The sequence below is a fragment of the Balaenoptera acutorostrata genome, chromosome 4 (genome assembly GCF_949987535.1).
Source record: "Balaenoptera acutorostrata chromosome 4, mBalAcu1.1, whole genome shotgun sequence".
In the NCBI taxonomy this organism is placed as follows: Eukaryota; Metazoa; Chordata; class Mammalia; order Artiodactyla; family Balaenopteridae; genus Balaenoptera; species Balaenoptera acutorostrata.
In genome coordinates this window covers 104,059,389-104,083,607 of record NC_080067.1, presented here as the reverse complement: position 1 = coordinate 104,083,607, position 24,219 = coordinate 104,059,389, and the positions used below count along the sequence as shown (strand labels likewise).

Genomic DNA, 24,219 nt, shown 5'->3' with positions numbered 1-24,219 from the left:
GCAGAGGCCTTGCTTTTATTTAGGGAACAATAGAGAGAAAAGGAGTATTCATTAAATTCTTTAAATGTTGGCTTGTTTGGTCTATAGGTTCTTAAAAGAAGCGGAGCTATCTATGAGACTCTGTGGTTATAGCAAGGCATTAGATGTCAGTGAGCCTTAGTGACCAAAAGAATTATAGAGAGGTGAAAATGTTTTATTCAAAATCTTAATTCTGTAACCCAATTCCTACTTGATCCTTGTGCTCCTTCACATTATCATGGAGGGCAAACATCAGAACAAAATCAGCATTTATGAGGAAGCTGTCAGATCCTAGTTATACAGTTGGAGTCAGGATGTTTCCTTTTCTCTAAATGAAATGGATTTTGTAAGTGCTTTGAACTTTTTGGAGATGTATTGGCAACATACTGTGTAAGAAAGCTGTGTTCCCTCAGGAATGTTCCTGACTCCAGGGACTGCAGGGCCTCTCATTACACCTTTAGCTCTAGGGGTGGAAAGGCTCAAGGCTCCCAAAGACGGTGGGTCATTTTCATTTGTGGTCATTGGGGTGGTGCAGGGAGGGGGCGGATTCAGGGCTGCCTGACTCCCTTAGGGACCCAGCTGTGTAATGCTTGGTCAAGGCCGTGTGTTATCAGAATAGCAGTGCTTTGTATTTTTGTTTTTCTCTGTTAAATGGGAAAGTACATAAGTAATGATGATGGATATGGTGATGAAAAGGAGGAAATGCTAAATTGAGAAAAAAAATCTTTGAAATATTATTGTCTCCTTTGTCTTTTGTATTGTTTGGTAAATCACTGCTAATTTATTTATTTATTTTTTTTAAAGGAAACAACAGGTAATGAATCTGGCAGATAGCCTACAGTTTCATATGCTGCTTTGGCTTTTTTCTCTTGATCTTCTCAGAACTTCCTCATTATACAATAAAACTTTATCACTAAAGATTTTACAGTTTTATATGGCAGGGAGTCCTTCAAAAGGAAACTCTGTAGTTTCATTAGCTCATTCCCACTAACCTCTTGTGAGAGAACATTTGGTTTTAAACAGAGCTACAGTGCTATGATTTATGTTTAAGAGTTGTCCCATTTCTGAGGTGAAGGTGAGAGGAAATTGATGCCTTTATTTTATAATGTAACATGGTTTGTGGTTGTACCTAGTCACCTCCCAATCTCTCTGTAGTAATAACACCATGGGCAGTGAGGGCAATCCAAGAATAAGCATTGAAATACAGTTTTCAAAAATCCTTCCTAACCTAGTTGCTTCCATTTGGTGCCCAGACACATAGCATCACATGTAGAAATAGAATGTTAAAATATGTTAACCTTGAACTGTTTTGTTTATTCCCTTTCTTTTTATTCATCTGTCAGGTTTTTCACCTCAGCCTTTTTTCTTCTTCTGTTTTGGTACCCACTCCCCTCTTTCTCATTCCCTCATTTGCACCCATGTAATTTAAAAAAATCGTTCGCCGGCTTATATTTTACAACAGCTTTGGATGAGTGGCTAGAGCACTGGCTGTGGAGCCAGATAGACCTGGGTGGGTCTCCATTCCGGTTCTGGCACCACCCAGCTGTGTGTCCTTGAGCAAGCCAGTTAGCCTGTCCAGACCTTAGTTTCCTCATCGGCAACCCTTATTTGGGGATTAGACTGCCTGCTCGCAAGTTCCTTAGTGGGTAGAGATATTGTGTAGCAAAGTCCCTGGCACATCTGAAGTGTCAGGTCTGTGTTAGTTGTTACTAATGTCAACATTATTATCTTTGTTTTTTTCCTTGTATCTGTTCTTAAGGTGCCTATTTCTTGATCATAATCATAACTTATCTTCTTGTTTATTTTACCTTTCTTGTTTTTCTGCTTTATCCCTTGTTCTCCCATCTCTCCAATTAATTATTGGAGACATGTTGCTAAGCATAGCAGTTGCGCAGCTGACCAAGCAATGTCAATTACTGGGCTGTGTTTCTAACCACCTCTGGCCCAGAAAAGAACCTTCACATCCTTTTCCCTCCTTATCCTACTTAGTCTATTCATTGTCTTTCTTTTTTAGAGTTCACTTGAAAACATATTTTTTTCTAGTCTTTCCTGTCTTTTTCTATCTTTTAATTATTCAAAAAATGAGGCAGTTATACCAACTATAAAGCTCTTTGATCTTGACATTCAGTGATTCTATGAAAAGAACAAATGCGAGCCAACTGTGGCCACCAGGTGTGTTGTTAGACCTGCGCACCTTTGTTGAGCACCTATTACCAGCAGTATTTAAGTCCTGGATAAGGTAGGACAGTAGTTCTTAAACTTTATAGGCCCAAGAATGACTCAGGCAGCTTGTTAAGATGCAGATTCCCTGAACTGGTTTCATAGGTGTGGGTATGTAGAAATCTGTGGAGTCCTTGGTAATTCTGATAAATGTGATCAGTGGCTGCATTTTGAGAATCATTGATATAAGAGTTTCAAAACTAAATGACAGCTGATTCTTGCTCTCAAGAGATTATAGTATAGGAGGGGTAACAAACGATTATAACGAGGCAAAATGAAGTGCTATAATAAAAGTACAAACAGAAGTGTTTTGGAAACTCAGAGGAAGATTGAGAAAAATAAAGAGTTTTCCAGAGGAATTGGCACTTGAGGTAGGAGTAAGATTTCAATACAAGGGACAAAGAGAGAAGAGCGTTACTGCCCTAGGAACAGCATGAGTAAAGGTATAGGGTTAGAAGCCCTGCTAGTGTGTGAGAGGATGGTCAGTACTGTGTCCTGGTGAGGGTACAGATTATGTCCAGGGTTTCAAAAGGAGATGAGGTGGGAGGTGGAGGTCTGATAGAAGGTTTGGATTTGGGGCACTCGGTAGTGTAAGTGCTAAGTAAGTGCTGCTTTAAGGGGAGGGACTGAAGAATTGCCATGATCAGGACAGTGTTGTAGAATGATCACCAGCAATACAAGTGAAGGTTGGATTAGAGGTGAGGGACTAGAGGTGCTACTATTTTACAGTAGCATCGGTACTGAGGTGTGGATTTGGGGAGTACTAGCACAAATAAAAGGGGGAGGGCAGAGGAAGAAATACCAGGGCAGAGTGGCTGACTGGATCTGGGGGATGAGCAGAGAAGTGGAGAATGGGACCCAGATTTTGACCCTGGGTGACAGAGAAGGTGCTGGACCATCACCAGAAGTGAGACAAAGCAATCCAAAGAGCAATCTAAGAGTGACAGTGCACTGGGGTGGGGGCACATGCCAAGTGTGAAGTGTAGTTGGACCTTCCATGTGGAACTGTTTGGTAGGCACTGAAAACTTGGAGTTGTTGCTTTGAGAATCATCATAGAAAAATTGTTGATACCATTCAAGTAGCTGAGACAGCCCAGGGAGAAAATGTAATTCCTCCTCATCTACCCCTTTTTTCTTCTCCCACCATGGGTACTTCTATATCCTTTTCCCAGAGCCTGAGAGGTGAGTTTTGTTGGGCCCTATCCTGTGCCCACATTCCCTCTACAAGGCTGCCTATCTTAATAACTGATAAGAGTGTAACTAGTTCTGAGAGCAGCCCTCTGAGGAGACATTTCTTTCCAGTATTTGAACAATGCACAGTGATTGAACCATTTTCCAGGCACTGATTGGCTAGCTGGGGGGAGAGAAATCCTGCCCCTCTCCTGCAGTGACCAGGCTGTACCCTGGGCCATTGTGTCTGGGCTGAACAGACAGATTACATAAACTCACACTCTGTGGGGGGATCTTGCACTCCTTAGCACAGGGGTGATCAGTAATTACAGGATGGTCCCCGTATAGCACATTTCCTTCCTCATTGGTAGTCTGAGAATGCCTGGAATAGGGCCATAGTTGATAGGATGACCTAAAAAAATAGTAGTAGTTGTCCATTGTTCTCCCTAATCCTCTTATTATCCTTCTTAGAAGCTAAAATCAGCGGCTCTGGCAGCATTTATATTTTCTGAAATTTTTGTAATAAATATGTACTATTGTTATAATCAGAATAAAAAGTTTTATATAAAAAAATTGTGTTGCTTATGTCTGTCACTATGAGAGATATTATCCTTCTTAGAGTAATCCCTGCTGCCCTGAAGGGACTGTCAGGTGTTAAAATGTTTCTTATGTTATGGACTCTTTGGGGACCTACTGCAGTTTTTAGTTAACTCCTCTTTCTATAAAATGATACATTTCTGAGGCCTCAAAACTGACTGATATCAGTGAATTCAGGCAAGAACACAATTAAAAGGCAAAGAACAGAAAAGGAATAGCTCTTTTTTTTTAAAGAGAAGGGAAAAAAACAGCCAACTCACTAATGGTAAAGGATAGTAGTTTGTTCTTGAGGAATTGCTTTGAGTGGCCGCATTGAAGATGGTTTTTATACACACTTAATTGTTATGAGAGATAATTGGAGACCAATTTGAAGATTTTCCTCTAAAATGGCTATTTTATTTGTGATGCTCCCTTGGTTTACAGTCATTTAATCCTAAATTGGAAGCAGAATTTAGAGACTGACAAGGATGAACCCTAACACTTCTCCCTCTGAGCTCAAAAAATACACAATGCTTTTTTTTTTTTTTTTTTTTTTTTAGTGATTTTGGGACCGTAAGTCTTTCCTTATAAGTCATGATGTTGCTTGAGAAATGGAAACCCTGAATGAGGGTATACCATCCCAGGAAGATTTTCTAGGGTTCTGCAAAGGCAAAAGTTCCACCACCTCTGGGCTAAGCTGGTGGTGCTTGTCTTTTTGATGGCTAGACCTTGATTCCTAAACTGCCTTTTCTGGAGGTTTTTGGTCACTGTCAGGACTGTCAAGGTGGCCACCTACTTATAAGCTTTGATGTGCATGCTTGTGATGCTGTTTCTATGGATCATTTTCACTTACTTCTGATGCTTTTCACTCCAGCCATCTCTGAGGCCGATCAGGTACCTCTGTTCTTCACATGTTGATAGCCTGTCCAAACTCATTCTTCATGCCTAGAATTTGTGCCTTTGCTTATAGACTCCTGCTTTAGGATAGAGTGGACTTGGACTGCAGCTTTAGTGCTCCCTGACAATGAGGACTTGTACCTCTCCTTGGTCTTGCTTTCTCCCGTCTCTTATCCACTGCACCATCCCCAGGTGAATCTTCCCCATGCCTGCTTATTTGTGTGGGGCTTGGCCTTTCATGTTCATTATCTCTTGTTAACCTAACAGTGGCCTGGAGACGGGAGGAGTTGAAAGGGGAGACAGATTGCCACTCTGGTCTGTGGTGATCATGGTAGGCTTCGGAAGAAGTAAGGCTTGAGCCAGACCTTTCAGTGTAGATCACTTGATGAGAGAAGAGAATTCTGTCCAGGTAGAGCAATGGGGAGGAGGCATACGTAGGGGTGTTCCGAGTGTTCTGGCCAAAGTGGCAGGCTTCGGAGGCAGAGCGCAGGCAGGTAATGTTAGGCGCCCTGTCTGTGTCCCTGGGCAGTGGAGAGCATTAGGTGCAATTTATTTTGCTCCCCCCCTTGCACTGAGGTAGCTTCTCAGTATGTTGCCATGGGACAATGGAATTAGACCTATGTTCATGTCTCTTTTTCGTCATACAAACAGAGCCACCTGGAACAATTTTCTTTACCTCTCAATTTAATTTTTTTTAATCTTTAAAATTGTGATGATACCCACTTTATAGGATTATTGTGAAATAAAATAACAGTGTATAAAGGATTAGTTTTTTCTTACCTCACTGCCCAGAAACCTTTGAGGACAGAGTGCCCCCTAGCACGGTATTAAAGGCCCTTCGTGGTCTGACAGTACGTGCCCTTTGCACCTTTCCCCTGCCCCAGCCATCTCAACATCAGCCACACTGCATTGCTCACTGTTCCCTGAATGCTGGTTTTCTGCTCTGCTGCCTGCCTCCACACCTCTGCGCTGAACACCTCCTGGAAAGCCTTTTGTCTTCTCTCTATCCCAAGTTTTCCTCCTCTCTCAGCCCACCACCCCTCCTCCAGTCAAATCTTATCTGTTTCTGAAACCTGACCCCTGAACCCTGCCCAGAGTAATCTGCTCCTCCTCCAAACTCCTATAAGTGCTTTGCTATCTATAGAATTCCTTTTCTGTGTTGTGCTCTTAATTACCTTTTAAGGTAGTCCTCAACTCCCGCCTTAGATTCTAAATCTTAACACCTGCATAGCTGTCCTGCACAACAATGAGTAACATTAGGTGCTTCATAAATATTTGTGGGTTCATTCTTGTAGGTGATTTGTCAAGGAATGAATAGAGCTTGTATCCTAATAGAAGACATTTGTGCCTGTGGTGGTTATAAGCTAATACAAATGGGATTGAAACTCCTCAGAGAGGACTCTTTGAAAGGTCGAAACAGTAAAGGGTTATTTCTTAAGTTCTTGGGAATCCTGGTGAAACTGATTTTTCCCCCATTAAGGCAAAGTTGGTTGGTTGTCTAGATTTCTCTTTATTTCTCCCAAAGGCATGTGAGAAATGGAAAGCTCATCTGAAAATACTGGTTTATAGTACGGTATCTTTGAAAGAGACAAAGGTACAAGGTATTAATACAAATATAAATGTTCAAATATGCACGTGCTCTGGGCTGATCTGTCAAGTTAGTGGAAACAAGCCTTATGCAATGAAACTCTTCAGTGCAGATTTTTAAATTTGTTTTGAGGCTTATATTTAGTCAGATTCAAGATTCTCATCTCTACATACCAGACAGAAGCTCTTGAAGGACAGTGAACCTTTTGTCTCCTTAATAGCCGCCCAATTCAGTTTGTCATGATCAGTGGATTGATCAGTTGTGTCCATGTGCTTTGAAGAGAAGACACTGCATGCTGAGACACTGTGCATGTCACGGAGACAGGAGTGCTATGTCAGTTAGTAAACCCACTCCACCCTTCCAGGGACCTAAAGAGTGGCAGAGAGTGAGACAGCCTTTGTAGGTCTGTAGGGCCTATTGTTGGTTATCCAAAGATGACTAACCTTTAAAAAAGCAAAACTAAACTAATAGGCAAAAAAAAAAAAAAAAAAAAAAAGGTCTCTTATAGGTAACCTTCCAAAAATATCATACAGAACCATTTGGCTATGCAGGAAAAAGGAACTCACTAAAATAAGAAAACTAATTTCAGGCTTTCAAAAAAGTATCTCAAATAATTAGATGACTTTTATTTCTCTTGACCAATAATTTTGTGAAAAAATAAGTGAAATTTTAAAGTGAGGCCACAAGAGGATTACCTCTAGGATTGCTGACTGCAGTGCTAAAGGTTAGCGCGGATCACGTTTTTATGGCACCGTTCTAAGTGGTGTAAAACCAGGTGTCCTGATAGAATGTTGACAGATTTGTACGTGTTGCCATATGAACAGTGTTAATTCATTATCAGATTATAAAGTACTTAGGAGTGTGTTGGCCCGTTAACTTGCTGGGCTCCCTAAGGATTCCTTACCCTACAGCATTGCCTTTTGGGGGCTGCCTGCTCTGACATATTTGAGTGCACAGTGGAAGAATCCATCTGTTGGAAAGGAAAGGAGTTTAATCTAAATGAAAATGAATTTTAAGGGGGTTTAAGGTTTGGGGATTTTATTGAACCGCTTATCTTCCTTGTTCTTGCATTTGCTTCACTGTGGCCCAAGGTGAATGGAGTCCTCTGTTTTGGCTCATCCAAACTGCTCTCTTTAATGTGTGTTCTGGACCATTCCCAAGAAATGCTGTAGGGTTATGTTGAGGGCCTGGGATCTGAGGGAGAAACAGAGCTTGTAGGTGTCAGACAGCCTGCTACTGCTCAGTTAAAGATTCAGGCATCTATGCTTTGCTACAGTTATAAAACTGGGAACCTTCCCACCTATAAAATGGTAGTTTTTATTGAGCTTTTCTCTTGAATAAAAAAAAACCCTGGAGACTAAGCCTTCTGTTTGTCATGCTAGCCACTAGAGGGTAGAATAGTCACACTTCCTGAGACAGGTGTAATTCATTCTGCTAGAGCAAGACTAGAGTCAGAACGTATTTGCTAGTGTTTATCAGTATAGAAATTTCTAAAACAATGGAATTCCTTCTTTAGGTATGTACTAATCAGCAGAGGAACTTGTTAAAAAATGCAGCTTCCGGGGCCCTACCCTCAGAGATTGTGACTTGATAGCTCTGGGTGGGGCATCAGGGGATTCTCATACATGTGTTTTGGATTTTACTTTGAGAAACATTGATCCTAATGTTTCGGGCATGCATTATTGCCTGATTATCTTTTCTCTTAGGATTGCAAAGTAAAATGATTATTTTGGAGGAGGAAACAACAACAGAAACCAAAATTTAGGGAAACTGTAGTGTTATTAAATCTCTTTTCCTGCCTTTGTCTAACAAGTTTCAAAGGAGACTCACTTTGTAAAGAATTGGAATCAAAAAAGCTATAAAAAATATGTTTTTGTGTGGAGTTATAGTTTAGTCAATAAAGATCACAGAATGCTTAGGCTACAAGTCTAAGAATTTTAAATTAAATACCCCTTTTATGGCCATCTCACAGTGCAACCTAATTTATACTTTGGGTGTCATGAAGACCCCATGCCTAATGTCTTGGCATTGTGAAATGTAGTTGTAGAAACCTTCTAGGTAGAGTTTATATAATCCTGTCGTCATCTTATAGAGACTTTCCTTTGTGTGTAAAGATCCAACTATAGTAATGCACATTGTCCTTCTGGAAGGGGTGACCCAGAGAGCAGTGCCATCCTTGGGAAAGCTTTGCAAATGCTCTTAAAAGGGAAGAAGAATGTGGTAAAATCATTCAAATCTGTGATAGAATGCTGCAGCTCAAAAAGTTAAAGGGATAGGGGGACCGAGTAAAATGAATCTTGGTTCTGAAGCTGGGACTTCAGATGAAATGAAATGAAAGGAAGGTATTTTTTCAGATGTTTATAGAAACAGTCTTGTCTTCTGTGAGCCTCTCAAAGGCCTTCTTTTCTTCAAGAATACAACCCTCCACTTTCACATATCTCATATGAAGATTTTCCAGTGTCACTTCCTCTCTCCTTCCTAGTTTTCAAAGTTCTTCTGTGATTTTATGTGAATGAAAAAGAAAATTCTGTAACCTCCCAAACACACATGCACACACGCGCGCACACACGCAGTTATAAAAAATTATTTTTGAAATTAAAGGCCAGAAATCTAGGATGTGTCATTCTTTGTGTGATTTTATGGAAAAGGGAAGATACTTTTTTTCAGAGATGATGCTCTCTTTACCATAAACTTTAATTAGTAGCACTTTTAGTAATCTATATATGTTATTAATATGACAGTGTTCCTAAATTTTGATGTGGCTATGAGTCATTACACTGAAGTAGTCCTAGTAGAGGAACCTCTAAAAGAGGTTCAGTTCCTTGAAAGTCCAGTAAATTTCCAATAACATTAATTACTTGGGAAGCCTATTTATAGTTAATATCTGGAGCAGATGATGAAATGAGAATTTGTGCATCATAATCATGGAGCACAGGACTTGTAGTATTAACTTTATTGTATAAAATTGCTCTGGCTCACAAAAGATAAGAAATTGAATCCTTACAAAACAGTTCGACTAATGAATAGCCCAGAGCCTCTCAAACTCTATTAGTTACAGGGGTGCCAAAAATGGATCTTTCCCTCAGTACTTGGGGCAGCCAGGAGGAACCTGAGGATGACAGGAGTCCCTGATCATCTCTGCCTCTTTATCCATTGTATCCAGTGTGTTTTCTGTTTGTGTCATTATGTGACAAAAGTTGGGAAGTGCTGGGAAGACTTTGCCCTTTAATTCTTTCTGGTTTCTGTTTATTATTTCATGATTAGTTGATCGCTACCCACCAAAACATTATATGTACTCTCTTATTATCTAGAAAGACATCTCATGCAGCAATGTTATCAATGTCTACTTTGAAAGATGTAAAATGATGTATGTAGTTTCTTCTAAAGTTCTAACCCAACGTGACTTAAAAATAAAAACAGTTTTGGAAAACATTTAGACCATCATGTATTTTGTAATACAGTTGGGTCACTGCCAATTCCCAAGATAAATGTGTTTAAACAGAAGCTTTCTCATTCATCACTAGCCTCAGCTTTCATCCAAATTTATTTAATGATGATGCAAGCCCACAGCGTTGGTGTTGCAGTTCATCACCATGGAAGTGTTTCTGTCAACAAATCCTTGCTTTGCTATCATGAAATTGATTTTGCAGGGAAAGGAGGATAATTGTGAAAGATTCCTTTTACTTCTAAAGATCTTCACAGTTTGCCTGGGTGTCTAAATGAATTGTGTTTAAAATCAATAACTGGCAATAAAATTGACCACACTAAATTAACAGTTATGAGGTTGGAAAAGGGAAAATGACAATGAGCTACTTTGTCTGAAATCATCTTTTTTGAATGTGGCTTGGGGACCAGATTTGTAATTTAAAATGTTCCTCTGAAAGCTGTTGTTCTCTGCTACAGAAGTACAGATTATGCTGAGTCCCATTAGCAGAGTATCAGAATTCCTAGGATGCTTTTTTTTTTTTTTAAGGATTACTGAGTTTTTCTCACATATCTTGAAAATGGTGTAACAATAATCACAGGAGAAACTTCCCTCAACTAACATACTATATTTTTTTTAAATATGCCTTTTCTATAACTTACATTGTAATTATCTTTGGTTTTTATTTGCTTGTTGGGAGGTTAAAAAAAAAACAGAACACACACAGTTAAGTTTAAGCTTCTGAATGTAGCCCACTAACAAACAAGCAAGGTAGGAAACACCTACCTTAAGTAATTCAAACTATTTTGGGAACCTAATAGGAAAAAGGAACAAGAAAGACATTTTTGCTTTGAAGCAGTGTTCAAGAGCATATGTCTTAGTGGCTGATTCCAGGTTTGGATGTAGACATAAATGTTTTAAGGGGATTTTCATCTATGGTAGAAATACAGTCAACTCTTGATTGTGAAGGTAACTTGTATTTCCAAATGTGCTTTTTCTGGCTTACTATCACATTTCAAAGCTTTTTACTTTCACCATCAGCTCATATGTGCTCACAAAAGCAAATTATTTAATATTATTTTATTCAGTGATTATCAGTAAACATTTATTAAGTAACTAAATTCCTAACACAGTGCTAAGCACTGTGCTGGGCACCAGGGATATTGAGATACATCTCAAGCATGAAGTTTGCTCCTGAGAGACCTTATAGTTCACTTTGAAATCAAAGAGCCATAAAATTTCATTTATTTCAACTACTTCCTCCTCCTCCTCTAATATGTGATCAGAAGTTGACTGTATATGGGAAGTAGGTCCTGTTTGTTTCTAAGGAAGAATTAATAGACATTATGAACAGGAAATAAAATTCTATTATACATGCAAAAAAAAGAACACAAAATGACCAAAAGAAAATTCAGCAAGCAATGGTAAAAATAACAAATTATTTACTGCTTTATAATGTTAAAGTATTTCACCAAGACAAGTTGCAGTCAAATTAATGTGAGTTATGGAAAATGAAATACATAAAGATGTATTTATACAAGTGCAGACTAAATATTTTCCATACAGGTATGTAAATGAAAAAATATACAGTAAGTGCACGCTTGATATGACTATGCAGGCAACACTTAGTTAGTTTCAGATACTCTTGGATAGTTCATGCATAAACCTTCCCGAAGTACAAGTTCAGTCAGTCTTTGGAGGGATGTGGAGGGATAATTAAAAAGGACTGAGTTCCTTGCAATAATATCAGTATAAACCAAATAAGGGAGGGTGGTCAGTTATATATATTACTTACTGTAATTTGTGATTGTCGAGGAAGAGGTGTGGCTGTTGGTGTGATAGTAATACTGCTGGTGACTTTATTGGTTGTTTTGTTTAGTGCCCCATTAGTTAAGCTTTGAGTTCGGTTATCCTGCAGTGATGCTGAAGGGCTGGCAGGTCTCACGGGGCTAGCTACGGCTTGCATGTAAGGACTTCCTAAATGAATGTGGATTTTATTATCCTCAGTAGTTATCACACTTGAACTGTTACTGTTTGAACGCTGAAACTGCCATGATGACTGCCGATCAGGGGAGACTCTGAAAATCGTGTGCTTGGCACTGATTTCTATCGGCTCTGGAGAGCGTCCCTGCTCAGGGGAGCTAGCTGAACCAGTAACAGCCAAAACCTGAATAGGTGACATTGTCCTTTCTGGAGTTATGGAACCACAAGACTCTGGGGTCTGTGCCCTGGCAAAGGTCGCCATGGTAATTGGGGGCATGCCTTGCTCGAAATTCATAAGGCCTTCAGCAGAGGTTTTTGATTTCACTGGAGTTATGGAAGCATTTTGGAGGATGGTTATTCTTTGCTTTGGGGTGCCACAGTTTGGTATCACTGCAGTGCTTGTGTAAGAGTGAGGACTCTCTGTGGTCGGACTTGTGATTTCAAGAGTGGCTGTGTTTTGGACATGGTCTGGAGTAACCTTTATATGAAGTGGCTGCCCAGGTGTGTGGCTTAGGACTAGATCTCCAGGTTGCACGAAGTTGCCACTGGGTTTAGTTTGTATTTTTCCATTCTGAGGGTGGCCCTCCTTGGACTTCATCCAAGGAATCCATAGCTTCCTGTTAACAGGACAGGGAGTAGATGAGTTGCATTTGAAGGACAGCATGGACTCCTCATCATGAGGGTCCTCATTCTGGTCCTCACTCTCCTCATATAACTGACCGTTGATGACTGCTCGTTCCAGAGGAATGAGACTCTTGTAATCAGGTGGCTCATTGTCCACTGCTTCTGTTTGAACTTCTTTGGAAAATACTTGAGGGTCAGAGATTCTTCTTCCATTGAGACTGGGCCGGAGGCTCTTACTGAAATGACGGTACCGCTCTAACTCTTTAGTGAGGTTTTCAATCTCTCTTCCTAAATCTCTGTTCCTGTTTTCTTGTTGACTGAGTTTCTTTTGCAGAACTGAATGATCTCCCTGGAGGTGACATATCAGGTCCTCAGTTGCCATGTATTCATGAATTTTCTCTTTCAGCGCATCCACTTCTCTTGAGAGGTGACCTGATTTAGCTTCTTCTTCCTGAAGCCTTTTGAAAAGCCATTGTTCATGGCTGGACTCTGTCTTTTCTGCTAACTTGTATTTGGCAAGTTCCATTTTAACATGTTCCAGCTCTTCAGATAAAAATTGAGCTTTGTCTCGTTCATTAGCATACCTTCGTTCTAGCGTCTCATACTCATCTTCAGTTTTCATGAGGTCATCCTCAATGGCTTTCATATCCTTTAACTTCAGTTTCAGTCTTTCCACTTCTTGAGAGAGCTCTTTAATCCTATTGTTCTCTTGGTGTAATGCTGTTGTGGACTTACCAGAATCTTGATTTAATTTGTTTTTTAGGAAATCTTTCTCAATTGCTTCCAATGATTGAAGCCTGTTTTTCAACATGTTAACTTTGGACAGGAGATCATTTCCTTTCTCTTCTTCTGCTTTCAGTTTGTTTTTTAGATCATCTCTCTCTTTCGTTACACTGTACATTTTTTCTTCCACATCAGTTTTGGACTTCAGTGCCCTTTTAGTTTCTTCAATTAACTTCTCAGTAACCGTTGTCACTTTATTTTGCTCCATTTGAAGCTGAGAAGCAGCAGCTTGTAACTTATCTTCAGTTTGCTTTAATTTTTCACTCATTGTTTTCCGTTCATCTACCAGCATCACAGTTAATGTTTTCAGTTTAGTTAAATCCTCTTTTAGGGTGAATTCTGTCTTCTCCAGCCGACTTTCAATGGCTTCTAGCTCTTTGATCCTTATCTTTAAACTCTCCAGTTCCTGAGATAACTGCTTTGTGGTCATCCTTTCTTTTTCTAAATTACATTTCAGAGAGTAACATTCTTGTTTGCTTTTGTTGAAAGCATCTTCTAATTTTTCCAGAGCCATAATTCTTTTACTGAGTTTTTCAACCTCGAGTTTAAAGTCTTTACTCAGTGATGTTTCCTTTTCCAGCCTCTTATTGAGATCTCTGCACTGCTCCTCCATTTTTATGAGCTCTTCATCCTTCCCTTCCATTTCTAGCACACGTTTCCTGAGCTCCTCAACCTCAGCCAGGATGCTGGAGTTTCCATATTCTCCCTTGTTAATTTTTTCTTTTATATCTTGCAGCTCCTCTTCTGCTTTTCGTAAAGACCTGTTTGTCTCTTCTAACTCATCAATTTGCCGGCTGAGTGCTGCCAGCTTTTGTCGAAGCTGGCGATTTTGGCTGTCCTCATTGGTGAGCTTCGCCATAATTGTTTCTTGGTTCTGGTGAAACTTTGTGGTCTGCGTTTGCAGATCGTTCTCTAGTCTGGTTGCCTTCTGCTCTTCTTCCTGAACTCTGGCTTCAGCAAGGGCTAGTTTAGCATGTGTTTCCTTTGCACTCGTGGTTAGGTCTTGGATTTTCTGTCTTTGAAGGGCAAGCTGTGCCGTCAGCCTTTGTTGTTCGTCCACCACCATCAAAGCAAAAGACTTCAGTTTGGTCAGCTCCTCTTTCAGGGCAGTGACCCTCTTCTCTTTTTCTTGCTCCTTCTTCTTCTGGGACTCCGTTTCTTGGTCAATTAACCTTTTTAATCTGAAAAATACAAGAGCGCATTCTATTTTGTAACTGGTGCTTTAGTAACTTGTCAGCTGTGAGTAAACATTTATGTAATTTAGTAAGACAGTATCGACTCATACAGTATATGGAAAGGAGTTCCTGAATTTGATGGGGGAGGAGAATCTTGATTAAACAGATGTCTTGCTTTTTTTGTTTTCACTACCTGCTTTCCTCCCACCCCTCATTGATTGGTAACAGTTGCAGTTCACCAGGAGGGCAAGAATATTTGGTTTAAATTGCTTGTGTAACATATAATCAGTAGACATTGTAGCCTGAAGGCTGTAAAAACAGACACAAGCTTGAGATTCAGTTGGAGGAAGCTTCCAGACTGGCCCTACTCTTACCAACTAATTAACCTGGGCAGTTATTTAACATCCCCAGGGCTTCAGTTTCTTCTATGAAAAATGGAGGCAATAATTGTATTATCTCAGGGGCCATCTGTGAAAATTAAATGAGATAATTTGTCTAAGATTCTCACAGTGCTGGCACATAATAAACATTTGATAATTGTTGCTGTTGATCCATTTTATTAATGTGGTTATTATTATATTTATCAAATGGTTGGCTTGAACCATTATGTGATACATTAATGTTTGGTGATCAGCTTCCTGATTCTTAGTTAAGATAAAATTTATTCACATTGCTTAGAAGTTAGGCACTTTACTGATGGACCTGTTTGCCAGTTTAAATTTGGTTTACACTAGCCTGACATTGTGTCAGGAATCAATTCACATATATCTCTATCCCCACAGTGGATGGTAGTTGAATGAGAGTAATTGACAGGCACCTAAAGGGGTTTAGAGTTTTCATAACACTTGGGAAGAGCATGGGATTTGATACAAAAGAGCTTGATGAGTGACATGTTAGAAATGATGGAGGAAAAACTCTTATCAGGAACATAATGAGTCCTTCTTGAATGATGACTCTGTGATAACATGTTATTTTTTTTCTTTACGTTTTAAGTTTGTCAACAAAGCAGGAGGACATTTTACCTGCAATATAAACTGTCTCTTCCACACATTTTTTCCCTCAGTATTGAAGTCATAGTTTTAAATTTGTGGCACTCCTTAATTACACTGGGAATGGGCTGATTATAGAGGATGTAATTACAGCTTTGCAGTATTGTTATACAGAAGCTAAAATAGGATGGAATACCTGAAGAATTGAACTAAAAGACTTGTCATGGATGAAAAGTTATAAATATTTGTTTTCTGATCAAGCATAGAGAATTCATAATATTTTAATATATCTTTTCTACTAGGAATGAGGTAACTATCCAATGCATGTCTTTAATTCTTGCCACAGAACTTTCTTTTTAAAGTTGTTTAGGATTTGAGAGGACATTTTACTAGGAAGTTAACTTGGGGTATTCTTCTTAGAAATAGAGTCCTTTCTGAGATTCTAATCCACTCTTTTGTAATTACACTACACAAGAGGAACGTGTTTAAAATAATTGTATAATGTAAGAACTTTCAAACTTTTTTATGGGGAGGATCCACTTTTAGTTTTTCCTGTTTTGAGAACCTGACAGGCTGGCCCAAGGGCTGTGGCCTGTGAAATTCTGAAGAAGCTGGTCTGGATGCCGGGGTGGGGTGGTTGATGATCTCATCCACAGTCTTGGCAAGAGGCTTGCCTATGGCTTCTGGCTCTGTCCCACTCCCTATTTGAGACACATGGGAACCTGAGAAGAGAAGCACGGCAGCTCCCTCCTGAAAGGTAGTGGGACTTCACAACCCAGTGGCAGCATCCATGGGTAAACTGCTTTGGTGGTGAAGTGGTTACAGAAACTTTGGCAAAGTGCTTCTTCCTCCCACCTTAGCATTAGAATGGTATTTAACAGTACTGCAGTGAAATATTTTCCCCTCTCTACATCACAGTTCTTAGAATTTTATTAGAGAACAGTTTCACAAAAACTTTTCAGGATTTTTCAACTTATTAAGTAATACCATGTGCTATTTCATTTTCATGAGAAGAAGGTATGTTTTCTTAGGATACGAAGGAGGGAAGACTGTTTGAAGTATAATGAAAAGAACATTAAAATTGAATGGTCATCAGTGAATCTTGGCATTGCCATAACTGGCAAAAAAGATTTTGAAGACGCTTCGGTTTCCGTTGTGTTCAGTGTTTTCAGCAGCAAGCATGATGCATCTTTTTCAGCATGGTGCAAGTTCATTTATCTTTTTCATGGTTTCTGAAAATTGGCTGGTATCCCCATCTGTTTCCAAGCCCCATCTTACACAGTTAGACACGTGAAACTGACAATTCGAATACATTTGCTCTCAGCATTTCCTTGCTACTTGTTTCCTAACAACCTGCTGTTGCCCTGGACCAGTCCCATGAGCACACCTTAGGACAGTCAACAGGCTAGTCAGGTAAAGCCTTTCAGGGAGGAAAATAGGAATTTATATGCAGAAAGAGTTCTACCCCCAACCATCAACCAGTGTGAATCCAGGATAGGAGGGAGGCCCTGATGGAACCTTTCCAGAGCCCGTAGGGTGCTTGTAATGCTATTACACATTGCAGGGTTGTGATGTATGTATGAGAGAGAGAGAGAAAAAAAAAAGAGAGAGACAGAGACACTGGTTATGCTACTGAATTGGAATCAGCACTTCTTCTGGTATGGTGACTGGGTTTATCCTAAATCATTCACTATTTCTTGCCTTATATCCAGAAGCATTTTGAAGGATAAAGTTTGAGGTTAATTTATAGTCTTGAAGAAAGGTGTTTCTTTGTAAAGTTAGCTGGTCTTACAAGATTTGAAGCTGCAAGCCTGGCCTGTTGTGCACAGTGCCCTAAACAAGGAAGCTAATTGCCACAATGCTAATTACTAATGCAGGGATATATATATTTATGTGAGTATATAATACAAGTGTGTGTGTTTATGTGTATATACACACACATAGTCGACTATGTTATTTTTTTTCTTTCAAATATTTATTTGAATGCTTTCAGCAAATATTTGCTGAGTGTTGACTGCATTTTAGTTATTTGAGGTCCACAATCACTTATCTAGAATTTCCAAAGCCAAATGTTTCCAAAATTCTAGAGTTTTCAAATTTTAGAAGGGCAGTAAGGAGCATTCACCATATATTACATAACAGCTTCAGTAAGGCCTGTGGCACCACCTCGTAAGTAAGCCTCTGAATACTTCTACAGTGAACCATGTGAATAGTTACACTAAGTGGGATAATTAAGATAATAAATAACCTCACATCCATTCAGGTTTTGCTGCCAAATGAGTTCAGATACGAAGTTTTGCTGCCACAATTTAGCAAAAACTTTATGTAGTTTTTAGATCTTTGAAATTGCAGACAAGGGATTGTGGACGTGTACAATGAGGGTATAGACTTGGTATCTTTTGGTAAGAAGGGTGTGGAGTTTGAGGGTCCTAAGGCAGCTTCCTTCTTCAGTAGGATTGGGTTTTAAACCAAACAGTAACAATTTTCTGTCTCCATTATTTTTCTTTGCATATTAACAGGCTCTAGGCATTGATGCTGACTGACTTTATATGCTAATACAGATTATCATTGACTCTGGTTTTGCTAGTAACAGCAGATAAGTGATTTTGAGAGCTTTTAACCAGGGTACTCATAATCTGGAAAGCAGCATAGACCTTGGGATGTCCAGATATGAAATTCTTCCCCTCAGAACTGTGAGGTCAAATTATTGCTCCTTTTCCCATGAATAGTTCCAATTAATATGCGTTTGTGACTTTTCCAGTTAATATGTTTGTATAATCTATGCTAGGGTTTCTTCAACGTTGGCACTATTGACATTTTGGGCCAACTGATTCTTTATGGTGGAGGGCCTTGTAAGATGTTTAGCAGCATCCTTGGTCTCTACTCAGGAGATGCTCGTAACATCTCCCCAGTTGTGACAACCAAAAATATCTCCAGACATTGGCCAGTATCTTCTGGGGGTGCAGCATCACCCCCAGTTGAGAACCACTGATCTACACCTGTGTTCGTGTTGTGTGTGTGTTTATACACGTGTATATGCCAGTCTGTCATTAGAAGTTAGACTCTTTATGGTCCTGCCTGACTCATCTTTCCCACCTGAGTTACACATACACCTGGTGATTGTATCGTCTCTGCTCAGAGCCTGTTCTCTACCAGTGCTTCTCACCGTTTAAGGTTCATTTGAATCACCTGGGAATCTTGTTAAATGGCAGATTCCAATTTTGTACGCAGGGGATGGGCCTCAAAGTTTGCATTACAGCATGTTCCCAGGTGATGCCAGGACTGACTAAAGCTTTACTATGTATGTGTCAGATGTTTTCTGCAAATGGTATTCTGGCTCAATATTAACTCAGCCAATTGTTCATCATTGATAATACCCCAAACTGTCGGCATAGCATATATTCCTGACCTACAGGGCCATCCATTTTTCTCACAGAGAACATCAGGTAGGACTAATCTAAAATCTGTCACCATTACTGGAAAAAATGACTTAAAATGCATATCATAGGTGTTCGATTAGTAGCTAAATTTTCACCTTAAAAAAGGCAGTAAATAACTTTAGTTCTAGCCCAAAGAAAAAATTATTTGAGACTATATAATAGCTACCATTCTTTTAATGCCAGTGATGTGCTGCCAAGCACTGATCTAAGGCAGTAGTACAGCTATTGCTTCTAATTCCCAGGTGAGCCTATGGGGTTTGAGATTATTCTCTATTTTACAGCCATGAAAATTGAGAGTCAGAAAGATCAGGAAGGGGCAGACAGAGCCTGTTCTCTTTCCCCATACTACATTGCCTCTCCAACAAAGAACACAAACTAGTTCATGGACCTGGTCCACATCTGAAGTGTCTTTCTCAAGGAACACTCTGTGTGTTAGAGAAACTTATCAGCCTAAAGAAAAATTCTCATTTATCATTGTGCTTGCATTCTTTTTAGTTCATATCTCACAGAGCAGTGGTTTTCAAATGTTTGCTCCTATCTCCTAAAATAATTTTCTATTATGTACAATTAATTTGTTCCTGTAAAGAGTAATTATAGCACTTTCTTTTAGCAAATGCTGTCTTTTTTACTTATTGAGGTATAATTGAAAAATAAAATTATAAGATATTTAAAGTATGCAGTGTGATGATTTGATATACATATATATGAATATGAAAGGATTCCCACCAAGTTAATAGTTGCATTACCTCACATGTTCACCTTTTTTGTGTGTGTAAGAACACTTATGTTCTATTCTCTCAGCAAATTTCAATTATAAAATACAGTATTATCAACTGTAATCACCGTGTTATACATGATAACCTCAGACCGTATTCATCTTATAACTATAGTTTTACCAGCCCCTCCCTATTTCCCCCATTCCCCCAGTCCCCGGCAACCACCATTCAACTCTCTTTCTGAGTTCAACTTTTTTTTTAAATTCCACATTTAAGTAATACCATGCACTGTTTGTCTGTCTCTGCTTGGCTTATTTCACTTTGCATAATGCCCTCTAGGTTCATCCATGTTATTGCAAACGGCAGGATTTCCTTCTTTTTTTTTTTTTTTAATTAATTTATTTATTTATTTTTGCTGTGTTGGGTCTTCGTTTCTGTGCGAGGGCTTTCTCTAATTGTGGCGAGCCGGGGCCACTCTTCATCGCAGTGCGCGGGCCTCTCACCATTGCAGCCTCTCTTGTTGCGGAGCACAGGCTCCAGACACGCAGGCTCAGTAATTGTGGCTCACGGGCCCAGTTGCTCCGCGGCATGTGGGATCTTCCCAGACCAGGGCTCGAACCCGTGTCCCCTGCGTTGGCAGGCAGATTCTCAACCACTGCGCCACCAGGGAAGCCCAGATTTCCTTCTTTTTAAAGGCTGAATAATATTCCACCATATATATACACATGTGTGTGTGTGTATTCCCACACATATATGTGTGTGTACACACATGTAAATGTATATATGTACTGTAGATGTATAATGTATTATATATAACACTTATATGTATACATTATATATAAATATACTTTTACATACATTGTATAAAATATACTTTACATATATTTACATATATGCATTTATATATGTAATGCATTTACGTATTTATATATGTAAAATACATTTGTATATATGCACACATACACGCTACATTTTCTTTACCCATTCATCCGTTGTCAGCCACTCAGACTGTTTCCATACCTTGGCTATTGTGAATAATTCTGCAGTGAACATGGGGGTACAGATGTCTCTTCAAGATAGTAATTTCATTTCCTTGGGATATATACCAAAGGATCATATGGTAGTTCTATTTTTAATTTCTTGAGAAACCTCTACACTGTTTTCTATAGTGGCTATACCAGTTTACATTCCCATCTGCAGTGTGCAGCAGTTCCCTTTTCTCCACATCCTCCCTAGCATTTGTTATCTCTTGTCTTTTTGATAATAGACATCCTCACAGATGTGAGATGATATCTCATTGTGGTTTTGATCTGCATTTCCCTGATGATTAGTGATGTGGAGTGCCTTTTCATATACCTGTTGGCCATTTGTATGTCTTCTTTGGAAAAATGTCTGTTCAGGTCCTTTGCCCATTTTTTAATTCGGTTATTTGAATTTTCTGCTTTGAGTTGTATGAGTTCTTTGTATATTTTGGATAATAACCCCTTATCAGTTATATGTGGTTTGCAAATATTGTCTCCCATTCCATAGGATACGTTTTCATTTTGTTCGTGGTTTCCTCTGCTGTGCAGAAGCTCTTTTTAGTTTGATGTAGTCCTATCTGCTTATTTTTACTTCTGTTACCTTTGCTTTTGGTGTCAAATTCAAAACATCATTGCCAAGACCAGTGTCAGGGAGCTTCCCCCTATATTTTTTTCTAGGACTTTTAGTTTCAGGTCTTAGGTTCAAATCTTTAATCCATTTTGAGTTGATTTTTGTGTATAATGTAGGACAGGAGTCCAATTTCATTCTTTTGCATGTGAATATCCTGTTTTTCCAGCACCAGTTATTGAAGAGACTATCCTTTCCCCCTTGTATATTCTTGGCTCCTTTGTTGAAAATTAATTGACCATATATGGATGGGTTTATGTCTGGGCTCTCTTTTGTGTTTCACTGGTCTCTGTGTCTTTTTTTATGCCAATACCAACTGTTTTGATTATTATAGGCTTCTAGTATAGTTTGAAATCAGGACATGTGATGCCTCCAGCTTTGTTCTTTCTCAAGATTGCTTTGGCTGTTCAGGGTCTTTTGTGGTTCCATGTACATTTTAGGATTGTGTTTTCTATTTCTGTGAAAAATTACATTGGAATTTTTTTTTTTCTTTTTTTTTTATTTATTTATTTATTTATTTATTTATTTATTTATTTATCTATTTTTGGCTGTGTTGGGTCTTCGGTTCGTGCGAGGGCCCTCTCCAGTTGCGGCAAGTGGGGGCCACTCTTCATCGCGGTGCGGGGATCGCTCTTCATCGCGGTGCGCGGGCCTTTTCTCTATCGCGGCCCCTCCCGTCGCGGGGCACAGGCTCCAGACGCGCAGGCTCAGCAATTGTGGCTCACGGGCCCAGCTGCTCCGTGGCATGTGGGATCTTCCCAGACCAGGGCTCGAACCCGTGTCCCCTGCATTAGCAGGCAGATTCTCAACCACTGCGCCACCAGGGAAGCCCAACATTGGAATTTTGATAGGAATTACATTGAATCTGTAGATCATTTGGATAGTATGGACATTTTAACAATATTAATTCTTCCAGTCCATGAACATGGAACATCAGTCCATTTATCTGTGTCTTCTTCATTTTATTTCATCAATGTCTTATAGTTTTACTATACAGATCTTTTACTTCCTTGGTTAAATTTATTCCTAAGTATTTTATTCATTTTGATGCTATTGTAAATGGAATTGTTTTCTTAATTCTCTTTCGGTAATTTGTTCTAAAAGAATTTTTTTTAACTAAGTACGCCTTCACACATTTTAAAGCTGGCATCTAGAATTTTTTATTCAAGGTTTAAATAATTGCAAAAGATATATATTAACGTCTGCCATATAATCTAAAAGTCATCACTGGCAAACCAGTCAACCAAATCAGACATTCAGGAAAAGTCTGGCTTCATTTTTCAACTTAAGTAAAAGTGTAAATACACATCCCTCTGGTAACCATTTCACTTCTAGAAGAGATGAGGAACAAGAGTTTATTACCCGGGACTTCCCTGGTGGCACAGTGGTTAAGAATCCGCCTGCCAATGCAGGGGACATGGGTTTGATCCCTGGTCCAGGAAGATCCCACATGCCACGGAGCAGCTAAGCCTGTGCGCCACGACTACTGAGCCTGCACTCTATAGCCCACGTGCCACAGCTACTGAAGCCCCTGCACCTAGAGCCTGTGCCGTGCTCTGCAGCAAGAGGAGCCACGGCAATGAGAAGCCTGTGTATCGCAAGGAAAAGTAGCCCCTGCTCACCGAACATAGAGAAAGCCCACGTGCAGCAACGAAGACCCAAGGCAGCCAAAAAACAAATAAATAAATAAAAATTAAAAAAAAACAAAAACAAAAAACTTATTACCCTGAGTTGTCCCCAGATGAAATAACAGGCACTGTTATTTGCCTATAATCCATCCAGTGGTTGGTTCTGAAGCTGCTGCTGCTCTGCTCTCATGGGACTCTATCAGGAGTATTTCTAGAGTTGTCCCTTTGTCTGTGCCCCAGAGGGGTTTCCAACCCAGGAAGATACAATGTAAGAAGATCTTACATTAATTTGGTAAGACTTTGTTAAGTAAGAAGAAGACTCTTTTGAAAGGGTTGTTAGAAAAGGAAACTTGTAGAGCACAAGCACTTTTCTTCTGGCAGAAAGCATGTGTGTGAATTGCGGATGTAGACATTGATTCCCTTAAAGCTCTCCATGCTTATACCTCTGGAAATTCTTTGTGTACCCACAAGAGTATGTGTACTCCAGTTTGAAGAATACTGTCTTGGAGTACTCATATTCATGTTCAAGTACTGCCATGAGAGGATTATAGGAACATTCACTGAATCCTGTCCAATAAAAACAGGTTGTAGAAGCTGGTTTTATGTACACAAATGTGAGGTAGTTAAATCTAAACTGGCTTACAGCAGTGGCTTGTAACAGCTCTTCTTTAAAGTTTCTATTATGGCTCGGAACTGTCATAACTTACTGTAGTTTATCACTATTATTCTATGCAATGCCAGCTCCTTGTTTTTTCAAAAATAATCACGTATGTCATCTTGAGCATTCTTTGGTACTAATCATAATGCTGGTTCCTTATTACAAGGTATACATTCAGAGCATCTTTTCAGTTTTTATTTACACACACGTCAGCACACATGTGTGACTGTATTTTATCTCCTCTAAGTAAGACACTGTTAGTAATGTGCATCATATAACACACATAATGAAACAGATGGTGTGTCTAAATGCTATAATGCCAGTCATACCCATAATAACTTATATATAATTCTCATCACTTTTGATTTGTGTTTTATTTATGTACATTACAATCAACACTACTAAAATATAAGCTTCTTAAGAACAGGACACATGTCTGATTCATTTGTGTCTTCTATATTGTCTACTACAAAGCCCTTACATGTAGAAGGTACCACATGAATGGCTTTTTGAATGAATGAATGAACATTTTCCTGTGGGAAATACTGTAGTATTGTCCTAACTAATTTTATTCATTTTTAAAAGAAGGTGCTCTGGTGTTTACCATGTGCCTGGTTTTAGGTATTTAAGAAAACTAGGTGTCAATGGTTTTCCTGTTGGTGTTCTCCAAGTACACTGGC

At 39.3% G+C, this 24,219-nt stretch overlaps 2 protein-coding genes across 6 annotated transcripts in view; one reads left to right on the top strand and one right to left on the bottom strand.

The window, feature by feature from the left end:
- The window catches only part of CMSS1 (cms1 ribosomal small subunit homolog), a 392,335-nt gene that overhangs the window by 14,186 nt on the left and 353,930 nt on the right, over positions 1–24,219 (top strand). The gene's annotated exons all lie outside the window — the stretch shown is intronic.
- The window catches only part of FILIP1L (filamin A interacting protein 1 like), a 121,453-nt gene that overhangs the window by 7,655 nt on the left and 89,579 nt on the right, over positions 1–24,219 (bottom strand). For 2 of the 3 annotated variants that reach the window (XM_057545047.1, XM_007164040.3), the window contains one exon: positions 11,319–14,464. In XM_057545047.1, coding sequence (XP_057401030.1) covers positions 11,668–14,464 — 2,797 coding nt within the window. In that variant the 3' untranslated portion in view covers positions 11,319–11,667. Of the gene's footprint in view, positions 1–11,318; positions 14,465–24,219 lie in introns of those variants that run through there. The other variant, XM_028166910.2, reaches the window with a different exon arrangement.